Below are 12,443 nucleotides of genomic sequence, written 5' to 3'. Positions count from 1 at the left end.
GCCGCGGAGGGGCGCGCCGGAAGGGGGCGGGGCGCCTCGGGGCGGGGCCCCCCGAGAGCGCGGGGGACGGGGGGGCAGGGCGGGGCGCGAGCTGACTGCGGGAGGCGGTGCGCCTTGCGCGTTAGGCACGGTGAGGAGACTGTGTGGGTGAATGGGGGCGGGGGCCATTTCCCTGGCCGTGACAGTACAGGGGACCCACTGTGTGCTTCTGCTGGACGTCCCGCGTTAACCCGGAGGTCCTGGAGACCCCCGTTTCCCCGGGAAACTGGTTAAAATAAGATCGGAAGGCCCTTTGGGTGTATTTATCACAGGCGTCGGTAGGGTTAGACTCCCTCTCTTCGTGTGCTCGTGGGTGACTCGTCTGTCACTGCACAGGCCGTACTACAGTCTGTTTACGGGAGCCTGGCCTTGAGGGGCTGTGTTTCGTTTCTGTATTTCTGCATTCCTGGGCCCCGGCACAGAGGAGGTCCTCAACTTCTGGTCGGCTGCGGGCGGAGGCACAGATCCAAATGCAGTGAGTTACTTTGTCGTATATTTAAAGTTGTTACTGGGAGGATTCCTACCAACGTAGACAGCGCCTACCTTAAAACAAAAAACAAAAACAAAAAAACCCCATAACACTGCAGAACGCTGCCAGGTCAACCGGCAGATGAGATGAGAAATGAAAACTAAAATCCTTAAATCCCGAACTGTCTTTTCCCACTGTCGATGTAATAATTTGAAAAGGGAGATGTTAGTGTGTATTAGAAAAAACAAGAGTGTCACGGAGGAGGTGGGATTTGAGTTGGGTAAGTAGGAAGAAAACTCTCCAGGCAAGGGATGAACAAACATGACCAAGGACAGCAGCAGAAATGGACATGGTTTGCACCGCCCGACCAGAAGGGGCAGGTTGGGGTACAGGTGAAAAGAAGACAGAATAAAGAGTGAGGATAAGCAAGAAAAGAGAATGTCACTTAAATGCAGTGGGCTTTAGAAACCACCGGGGCCTGGCGGAGTTGGGAGATACCCTGCCGACTGGGTCTGGTGGGAGCATCCACACCAGCCTCCGTGGAAGAGGGACTACCAGGGAGACGAGATGACACTCTGCAGTGAAAGGAAAGGAGATGATGACAGAATTCTCAGAAGAGAAGATGCGTATTAGTAGTCAGCTGGAAAATGCCTTTTCAAAAGCAGCAGAGGGTTTTCGCGGCAGTGGTGAATTTAGATTGGCATCTCTATGTTTCAAATAACTGGTATGTTGAGCAGTGCCTGAGAAGACGGTTGAGAAAAGCAAGTGTTCTAGGGGCAGTGGCTTACTAAGACATTTTTCTCTTATGGACACGTCTGAAGCTCTGTAATAGCTGATGACAAAACACTGTCTCTAGATCTAAGGAAATCCATGAAAGTGATCTCGTCTGGGTTTGAAACAGGCTGGTCACCCCGGATTTCAGTATCAGGTAAAGTTAAAGCAAAGCACACACATAGTATGGGGAAATTTTCTTCATTTTTAATTTACAGCAGAAAGAATATAAAGCATTCAGAAAACATTTTCCATATTTTAAGGGCAATTCAAAACATTTTGCATGGTTTCCAGCAGCTGAGTTCTTCAACAGATCCATTGATTCAATGATGCTTCACATGCACAATTACAAAAATAAAACTTACAAAAAAGAAGACATCTAGACTAGTTTTACATGCAAGTCTCAGGGACCCCCCATTGGGCGCCAACTACTGTGTGGAACTGCCATAAGCGACCGTGCAGCCAGAGAGGGGTTCGGTTTATTGTCTTTATTTTCGTTCACACAGTACAGCTGATTTCAAATGGGTAACAAGAATAGCAATTAAATCTTCAGGAGACAGAATAAGATTAGCTATTAATTTTATAATGAAGTCCTACTCCTGGCACTTGGGAATTCAGATTATCCAAGAAAGCTGCGCTTACCTATCATCTTATATTCAAAATTAAGATTCACAACCAAGGAAAAGCGGTCAGAAATGCTTCGTTTCAGTGGAAGTGCATTCGTACCTCACCTACGATTCACAGTTGTACTGGTGGGCTACACCGGTAGGTTTTGAACCTACTTCCTATCCCCTCCGTAAGAACCCTCCTAATTCTATGTTAAGTCTTTATCTTCCAGAAGTTTCTAACTTACTCGGCTAATAATGTAGCATGGAAGACATTAAAAAAATAAATGAATGAATAAACAAACGTGAGGGTTAAAGCAAATCCACTGAGGTCATTACTCTTGTCAAAAGATCAGTTATTTGTACCATAATAAATGGAATAAACGTATCTAATTTCAGTTCTAATATGGGATATTCTGAAAGAGCTGGCTTTCACCTTCCTATTCCCATTTATGGATACAATTGTGTGTTTTGTAAATTACTCAGTGTCCTCCTACAGGTCAAATCCTTTAAAATAATAGGTATTTGGGGTGGGGGGGGAGTGCAACAGCTGCAACATAACCCACACATTTAAAAACAAAATCGAGCCAGGTCAGTTTACAAATGTACAGGTGGCTACTGGTTGTGGGGCTGTCACTGTTGTCAAAGCTGATCACAAGCGGTAAGACGTATACTGTACAGTAATCCGAGGTTGGCAGTGAAAGGAAGTAATTAAAAAACAAGTACAATTATAGAAAAGGCACCAAGAGCACTGACCCCAGTTTTCACCACAATCTTTTTGTATCTACCTTCCTTCTAAAGACACCAGTTTAAAAGCTTATTTGTGAATATTTTTAGGCTTCACAACGAGCCTTAAGTTTTTAACTTACAGTTGGCAGCCAGAACCAAGAAAAAGAAAACAAAACAAAAACTATCACTTCAGCTTCACACCAACTGATCCTGAAACTTTACCTGGGAATTTTAAACTGGCATCAGCAAATTCGAACTTTATTCTCTCAATTTAACGTTAGTAGTTTAATTTTTAAAAGCATCAGATTTCTTTGGCTCCTCGTTATATGGAAAGAGTAACAGACCATGACAACCCTTTTAAATTTTGTTATTTTTTGTGCAATTTTTGTTCCATTTTCTGATTTCCAGCAGGAGATATGAAAAACGTGAGACGTTTTCCTACTTGTCATACCATTTCTTTTGTCAGGTTTTGATCGTTCTAAGTGTTCTTTGTTGGAATGAGTGGATGGTGTTAAGCTATATACGGATTCATCTTATGATTATCTGTTTAGCAAAAGTAACTTAATTTTCTTAAGCAATATTAGCATTCACATTACTTGGCACCGTTGGCAAAAAAATTTTAAATTAAATAAAATAAACTCCTGGTAGCCAAAATTAAATGTAAACATATCCTTTTTTTTTTTAAGTAATGTTACTCTGCCTTTTATCCTAAGTCTAAATACAGTAGCTCTTTTTTTGTTGTTGTTTTTTGTTTTTTGCAGCTTAGTCATGCTTTAGCAAAATGTTCTTCTAAAGAACATTTAAAATAAAGTACTCTTATAGTGAAATAAAGTTTTTTTTGTTTCATTTTACAGACCATAGCCACTAATGCTTTGCTTTTGTTCATTTCTTTTTTCTTGATTTCATGCACATATCTCTTTGTTTTAATATATACAATATATACAAACAATACATCCACATTTTTCTCGCTCGTTCAGACAAAACTATACAAATAATTTTATCTTGCCATGTTATTGACCTTTGTGAATAAAATATTTAGCAATTAATATAATCCCTTTCAAATATTTTCTCACTTTCCGATTCTACCTTTTATATATACACAGAAACTGCTCAGTTTGGATGAGATTATAGCCAAAAATATGGAATTTACTGGCCAGAACGCAGCACCACACTGATCTTTTAGGTGGCAAATGTCCAGGCAAGGTTTATGATTCCTTAGAATGACTACAGTTTCCAAGGTTACTAAAAAAAGCTCCATGCTGTACCAATTCTCTAAGTAAATCTCATTGCACATGAAAGTAAGGCCCAAAAATTAAAGTGCTGAGCATGACAAAAGGGACAAGATGATCACTATACTCGCAGGTTCTTGGGAGGTGGTGGGGACAAGAAAATAAATTTAAACTCTGTAAGCTGTTTCTCATTAGTTCCCATGCATTACCCGTTTACCACACACCCGCCCCTCTGCAAATTTCCACAAGACATTAAAAACCTGCAGATTTTAAAAGTTGCATTAAGTGTGCTGTAGAGATTAAAACAAACATAAATTAAAATAAAATAAGATCAGTGAAGGAAATGAGAACACACGGACCCAATAAAGATTTGTATGATCTAAGCCCTCCACTGAGAATCAATCCCAAAGATTCAGCTTCTTGGAAGTAACTGACAGGTGCAGGAGCAGCATTCTCTTTTGTTGCTAGTGCATCCCCACCTTTGCTTGTCTATATTTTTGGTATAAATATTTGTACAGTTCCACACGATGTTTGAATACAGCCCTATATGAGAAGGAAACCGGCTTCTTCCTAAGAAGAGGAAGCCTCTTTCAATTCCTCGTGGTGTCTTGTTTTCCCATGATCCAACAGAAGATTGAGTTCCAAGATGTCTTGCTGATCAAATTAAAAGTTGTCCATGAAAGTGCAAATGCAATGACCAACACATTCCTGTTAAAATCCTGCAGCTGATCTCCCCAAAACTGCAGAGGGATTGTGTGTGTGTGTGCGTGTGTGTGCGTGCGTGTGTGTGTCGTTGCATGTCTCTGCTAAAAACAGAAATGAAAACAGTCTGAAAAGCAATGTCACATTGCTAAGGGATGCTGCTGTATGTCTTCAAGTTCCTTGGCCTTTCTCAACTCTTTCACTCTGGAAGAGAAACAGAACAGAACACCAGGTGATAGCTATATAGCGAAACCGTGGCCGGATGAGGGGAAGGGCAGGACCATTCCCTCCGAAGTGAAAACCAAGACAAAAACCCTTTGGAAGACTGATGGCAAAAGAAACTCCTGCTAAGTTGCTGGGGGAAATACTCAAGAGAAAGACACGTCCCTTCCTGAAACTCTGCTCTGTAGCAAGTGCTGTCAACACAAAGCAAAACGGAAGTCGACTGCCTTAAGTCACGTGTGACGGTAACGTGCTCATCTTAGGAAAAGTTAACTGTTCGCCTAGCTTTCCTTTGTAGCCTGTTGGGACCACCATGAATGCCCAGCAGTCCCACGAGAGGCACGTTAGGGAAACTGCACACACACTTGCTTCGCTTCTGACACTCCTGGGGAATGAACTCCTTTGCTCACAGACTCAAGACGAAGGTACCTTGCAGCCCGTCGGACCTGCACGGCCCTACCACTGCGCTCCTGCACTGTGCAGTCCTTCTGAGTCTCCTTATTCCTTACCTTCCTCCCATTCCACACTGTAACTTTCTAAGATGTTCGGGTCACTTCCCCCCATGCTCCCAGATGGACAGCAACAGGGGGCGTACCACTGTGTTCTATTTATCAAACATGTTGTAGTGAACAAATTTAAATGAAATGGTTGTCCACAGAGTCATGGGAAGTTCACATCAGCAAATTGTGTGTTACCGATCCCCTCTGGTCTATAGTTTTCAATATAAAACTTTGTCTTGGGTTTTGAATATGGCCACCGGACGTAGGTGGGGTGCCCGGGAAGGGGTTGTGAGCTAGATTATTTCCTTTTAGTGACAAATAATTGAGATCTTGCCTTAACAGCAAAATGATCAAATGCAAGTGTGACTTCAGGGTCTGAGTCCCGAAGGCAGCACGTGCGGTGCACGGCAGGCAGCGTGAGCTCTGCGGACCCTGTGATAACATTTGTTTCCTAAAACAGGTGTGGGAGGATGGGTTCAGCAAACAGAAGCTGCTGTTTCTCAGGACACAGATACCCTATACCTCAACAGCGCGATAAGAAAAAGGCTCTTCTGTTTTTCTCCTGGGGGCCTATAGAGAGGTCAGTAATCCCCAAACACAGTTTTCTGATTCTCCAAGGCTAAGGTTTCTGCTGTTATCTTTTAAGTGATACCGGTCAATTCAGATTCTATCTTAAAACAAATGCCAGTTTACTTTCTAAATAGATTCTTGTTAACACTCGGGGGGGGAAGAAAACATTTTGAAAAGCAGTAGGAAGTTGTTGTTAATATCTGGGATTCAATGGCCTGACACATACGCTATTATAGCAGTTGAAGAAAACAATATATTTACCACCTCCAAGCAGAATCATTTCTGAGTATTCTGCAAAGTTGATACAATCTCTTCAGAGAGAAGTTGCTCTCTTTCAGAAAAAAAAAAAGCTTTATTATTTTATCATCGTGAATACTGAAAATAATTATGATGTTTTTGCCTGATTTATTCACTAAATACACCAGGTCCAGCTTGATCAACAGTGTATCTTCAAAACTGTTAAATCCCTCCTCCTCAGCAGGTGCGTTTAGAACACGTTGACATTGCTCTGTCCACAACTGGACCCGGGTATTGTTTAGTTTCAAATTTTGTAATTAAATATACCATGGATTATTAAGTTTCAGGGTAATTTGGATCATATTACAGTGCAGAATTGTGCATCATTATTGGTCCCTAATTTTGGACATGCAGACTTGATAAATAAATGGCTTTTTAAAAATTGAAACATGCTATATTGTGTGTTCAATTTTTAAACATGCAAAATCTATACTAACAGCCCTCTGGCTGGAAAAATGCAAGGCATGCACCGATGCCACCTCTACTTCTGGGCATGCAAATATCTGTACTTGTGCAGAGCTTGTTGCGAATCCCGCAAAATGTGCATGCCACTTCAAAGACAACATTTTATTTCTGCACCAGTACAGAACTCATTCACAGATATGCAACAGTGACTCCATCACTGATGAGACTTCTAGAACCTGAAGAACCCTGAACTCAAAACCTGACAGCATAAACACAGATATCCATCCACAGTTTTTCGAGAGTGAAGAGGAATGCTTTAAAAATATTAAGTTCATCATCGAGATGAAAGAAGAAAGAGAGTGAACTGTAAACCAGAGATGTTTCATACAGTCTCATACCAAAGAAGCTATCATCTGCTGATCACAGTGGGTAAACCTTGAACATTTTTCTTTTAGTTAAAATGGTAACAGTAGTTTTTGCAGTTTTTGGTTTTGTTTTTGCAATTTCTTTTGAAACTAATTAAAAAGTTAAGTAAGTTTTCATGAGGTTTTGAAGTCACCATGTAAATATTCTGCTATGAACTAGCAATAGATAGCCTCACATGGCTCTAGGTCAAGGCGAGATGCATGCCCACACACAGAGGTGGCGATGATCGTATACACTGGAAAAAGGAGATGCCCTGATTTCTAGGATTTCATCACCCCCGAGCTATGGTGGAGAACTTGGTTCTCAGTTTCATGATGAAGTTTTTACAGTACGTCAGCATGATAAATGATACCCAAATGGCTTCAGTGGCATATGCTTTTTTTTTTTTTTTTTAATCAGATGTTCAAGGAGGAGATCGTGGAAGAGGAAGAGAAGGCTTCTGTTCCAATGGCTGTACGGGCTAAGTATTCGTTACCTCGTTTAGTCCTCCCGACACATTCCCATTCTCTCCAATTCATAAATGCAGAACCTGAGATTTATAGCAATGAAGCAACGTGCCCCAGGTAATACAGTTAGCAAGTGGCAGAGTGGGGAATTGAGCCCAGGCCTGTCTGACTTCACCTCTCTACCCCGCTGCCTCCAATATAAGGTCAGGAGAACAAAACAATGGGAAAAAAAAAAAAAAACCCAGTTACGGTATTGGTTTTTCCAAAGGCATTTGGACAATCTCTGTGGCATGAGAGGAGTACAGTATTGAAAACTGATAACACTTAATACCTTTATTCCTAACAACTACGTTTCCTCAACTCTGAGATGCTGTCCTTTATGAGACCTTATGCTGATTTTACTACAGTGTTTGGGAGAACAAAAATTCCTACACTTAAAATGCACTTAACAATTTTATAAAGATGGACCAGAGGTCTGAAAATAGTGGGAATAAGAATCAAGGGAAGGGAAGCATTTTATCCTCCTCCAATTTCTAATCAGCAGACTACGCGGATGTCAATTTCTCTCTCGAGGTTTAGATGAAACTGAGAGACCTTCATAATCTGTCCTACTGAAGTCACAAATGGAGGTCTAATTTACCGGAGGGCACATTATTAGGACAGACTACAGGTGCCTAATTTTTTATTTTGTTTTGTTTAATATCAAATGTCAATTGGACAGAAAGTAATGCTTGACTGGTATATTATTGCTAAAGAAACAGAACAATTAACTCTATCACCGAGGTAACTTAGAACATTTGATACTCGAATTTTTCTTCACAAATCTTAAAAAACAGATGTTTCAAATAGTTACAGAAATTTGTGGTTGCCTTATCTCTGCCAGGACATGAATTGCCACTAAAAGGCCCATGTTGACTACACGTACATCTACCACAAAAGGTCATAAAAGTTTAGGTGTTATTACCTGTGGGTTTTTCTCCTTGTTACTTATATTTCTAAAATGTGCTACAAGGAGTATACTTCTGTAATAATTATTCCTGCTTGTCATTCTCAGAAAAAAAAAAAAGAGTTTACGTTTTTCTATCCATCTTTTACTACAATGACATCTCACAAATGTTGCAATCACATGACACAAAACACCCGACTGAAAAATTCAGTGGAGAAAAAAAAAATTATTTTATGGTCCCAAACCAACATCAACGGACTTAACCGCTGTTGATACTACCTGTATTAAGAGCCTACTGTTCTCAGAACACTTACTGGCAAACAGAGACCAGAATTTTTGAAGCTGGAATTATACTTGAAAATCCAGTCACCGTATTCATAGAACTAGAATACAGATGTTTGATAGACTTCCGTCGCGTGGTGCGTGCTATCTACAGGCAGCTAATGCTTACTGAGGTTTTGGCTCTCCACAGGAGTTATACCTGCGAGATTCACTCAGGGCCAAGAGAGAACCTAACCTAAGGATGTCCTGGTCATCTAAAAACAAACCTCGCTATAATTACACTTGCTTCTGAACTTCACCCCGCAGAAGACAGGCAAAGCAGCCTTCCGTGGGATGGGACAGACAGTTAACCGGGACAGAGACTACAACTTCTGTAGCTCGATGGCTCTCGCTACCGTACGGAGAGCTGCAAGGAGAACGTTTCTCAGCCTCTGGTCAGTACCGTGGAAAACGGTACTCCTAGGACTGGCTTGGAGTTGAGGTAATTAGGACAGCAAGACTTTGACCTGTGACCATTCAACAGGGATGGGAGACAACCCCAGGACTTGCCCGAGCGTTCTAGGCTGAAAAGAATCACCACCTTGGGATACGGTTGCAGTCTTAACAATAAGAAAAACAAAACAAAACAAAACACCAACCCCCAAAAAAACCACCAACCCCCAAAAAAAACAAAGAAAAAACAACAACAACAAAAAAAACAAATGTTGCATTCTAATGTACCGAAGTGATGTAGTAAGCAACAGCACTGAAAGCCAGCAAAGCCCACAGGGTTTATTCCCGTCAGACGTCCAATGAGAATTCATGAACACATGGAGTGGGTCTGCTTCCGAACTTGTAGCAAACAATGGCTCCGTGGGTAAAGCATAAGGCAAAGCGGCTTCATTCCATCTACTCAGGAACGCTCAGCCAGAGAAATGTTTCATGAGTCAGTGGATTTCAGCAGGTATATTCTTGCAATGCTGGACGTCAAAAATATACAGGGCAGCCAGATGCGGCTTTCTGATGAGTTACCTGTTGCTCTGAGAGCTGCAATAGCTCGTGGGGAATTTAGGAAAAGAGAGATCTTGCCATTTTCCAGAAATCTCATTTGGATTGCAAAACAAAAAAGACAGAGAGGCCCAATAAGAATGACACAGAGCATGTTGTCTGCAATTTAACACACACCACTGTGTTCCAAAAATATTCATTTCCTAAAAGAGGCAAGTAAGACAAAATTACTTTGGATATTTGAATTACATCCATGAAGACACATCCCACACATTCATTTCCTACTCCGCACAAGACATACCGGGCCGCTTGGGAACTACGCCTCATGTCTTATCTAACTAAGGAAGCGTGATGTCACCGTGCTTGACCTAGAGCACTGCCTACTTCTCTCCAATAACCAGGAGCCTTCCAGGCATCGTCAGAGAATCATCCCTTGGATTAAAGTATATACCACAAAGCAGAAAGTGTCAAGTGTAACCTGCAGATCTTGACAATGACCCACTGAAGAGATTTCACAGGATGGCTCTCAAGAGTCAGCACCGAAATCACTACTTACCCAGAAAACTGGCACCATCTGGCAAAGTCAAGAGTTTGGAAACCCAGTTGTCAAATGCAGAGAAAATCCCTTGCTTAAAATTTTGTGGCCAGAAAGTGTTACCTCTTCTTCCTCCAATTAAGGTTCTTTTAATTAAGTTGTGTAGCTCTGCCCACCTTTACTGAACACAGGTACTAGGCCAGCAACTCACTAAGACAAGTTACTGGAAAACCAGAGTTCCCACTGTGTAGGACAGTGTTTGCAGTGACTATTCTAGGTGGTAAAGCCCTCACAGAAGTATCATCCCAGGGAAAAAAAGGAATTTATCTAGGAATAGCTTCTCAAAGAGTCGTCTCCTCTGATCTGTGAGAACACTTCCTGTTACCCACAAAAAACTATCTTAGAGAGAAGTGGAAAGCCATTTTCTAGCTAGAAAAAGAGGGACTGCCCTGTTTAGTCTCAGGACCTGGAGGATACATCTGTCAGGTAATTCCGGTATTTGTTATTTCTTGACATACGAGGTGCTTTGGGTTTTCTGCTAGGACACTAAATAACACCCTGTTTGATATATTCGAAACCCCGCTGGAAAGGAGTGTTTTCAGCAATGTGTGCCCTCAAAGACTTCCTCAATCTCAGAAATCCTCCAGTCTCTCTTTTTTTGAAAGTAGAATTCCTAAATTAACTGAAATAATAATTAAGACCATTCATTTAAATATTTCTCTGTGCCTAACTAAAGTTTTCTCTTAAGTGGACGGCTATTGTGTCCAAGACAAAACAAATCCCTACAAGAGCTACTGAGAATTTGGAAACTGTTTTAAGTTAGTAAACTAGGGGCTAAGCCTTGATGAAAGGCTGGGCGAAAATGAGCTCATGCAGTGGACGGGATCTGGGGTTTTTTCTTAGCCTCCCCCTTTAGTATTAGTAAATACTAAAAACTGGAAGACAGTGGTATTTTCTCATTGCTGTGCTCCTGGAATTAACCTATTGTGCCTTCATTATGATGACCGACATCACCTGCCTTTCTAGACAGCCTCTGCTCCATCCCTCCAGGAGGCAGAATTCAATAGTGTCTGGCAAGCACTGTGCCACAAAATTTAATTCCTTTAGTTTTCAAGTATTATCTTTTGATGTATCAACCTTAAACGTCTTAAGTGTGGTCCACATCGTAAATGAGTAAGTGTATTAACTTCTTTGACATAAATTCCAGGAATAAGAACTCTCCTCCGAGAATGTTCTGCCTCCGGAGAGTCATTGCAACCTGAGGACTGTTGGAGGGAGCGCCCCTGTGACTTCTCTGACAGAACAGAGAGCGAGCGAGATCCTGCTGGTAATTAGAGCCACAGGGAGAGAAACAGGACCACTCCAGGGTGAACCTGAGCTTCTCAGCTCCTAGCTCGGCTCCTAGCTCGGCTCCTAGCTTCCCATGCCCGGGGAGGAGTTTTAGGAGCTCACGACAGAATGCAGCAGGTGCTGAAGGAGCTAAGGTAGAGACTGTGGTGTTGAGAAGCACCTTTGGAAAATGCGCTCTTCAAAAGGACCGTTGACATACCAGAAGCTAACAGAAGTGCATAAGCAACATTCTTACTAGATTCTTACTGGGCTCCTTGCAGCGACTGTAATAATTGCACACGCAGGACACTACAACTTCTAGTTAAATTGAGTCCTAGGGGATGCATCTGCTCTTTGGGAGGTTTTTTTGTTTGTTTGTTTTTTAAGTGGAAAGAAATATTATCTATGTACGCAGCCAGTGAGAGGGAACAGAAAGAGAAGGAAATGGAGATTTGCGTCCCCCTTCTGTCTTAGGTTTCAAACACAGACGTCTCTGAACCAGCTCTACCACATGGGACAACTGTGAACAGCAGCCCGGTGTCCAAGACGACTGACTAGTTACACTTACAGACAAGCATAGCTGCTTTATTTATATATTTTTAATACATTTTCTTTTAGTGACTCTCCATGATTTTAACCAGGTGAGACTTGGAATCTTTTATAGAGATAGAGTCTTGTTTTCAGAAGAACTTATAAAAACTCAATTCTACTATCACCAGTCAGCAAGCTACAGCCCATGGGCCAAATCCAGCCCAATGAATATCTGTGTAAATAAAGTTTTATTGGCACACCAGCCATAACCATTCACGTACGTATTATCTATGGGTGCTCACACGTTCCGATGGCAGAGCAGAACAGCTGTGACAGCAACCGTGGGGCCCAAGGTACTTACTATCTTACTAAAGCCTCTTACAGGAAAGGTAGTTGGCCTCTGACTTAAGATATAATGAATAA

General features: G+C 41.6%; 1 protein-coding gene across 7 annotated transcripts in view; it reads right to left on the bottom strand.

The window, feature by feature from the left end:
* Positions 1 to 4,684: 4,684 nt before the first annotated feature.
* The window catches only part of CAMTA1 (calmodulin binding transcription activator 1), an 812,384-nt gene continuing 804,625 nt past the window's right edge, over positions 4,685 to 12,443 (bottom strand). For 2 of the 7 annotated variants that reach the window (XM_032863301.1, XM_032863304.1), the window contains exon 23: positions 4,685 to 4,748. In XM_032863301.1, the coding sequence (XP_032719192.1) occupies positions 4,685 to 4,748 (64 nt within the window). Of the gene's footprint in view, positions 4,749 to 9,314; positions 9,829 to 12,443 lie in introns of those variants that run through there. The other 5 variants (XM_032863298.1, XM_032863299.1, XM_032863300.1 and 2 more) reach the window with 4 other exon arrangements.

Source organism: Lontra canadensis, unplaced genomic scaffold (genome assembly GCF_010015895.1).
Source record: "Lontra canadensis isolate GAN:19392208 unplaced genomic scaffold, GSC_riverotter_1.0 scaffold25, whole genome shotgun sequence".
In the NCBI taxonomy this organism is placed as follows: domain Eukaryota; kingdom Metazoa; phylum Chordata; class Mammalia; order Carnivora; family Mustelidae; genus Lontra; species Lontra canadensis.
This window is presented reverse-complemented; position numbering and strand designations above follow the sequence as displayed.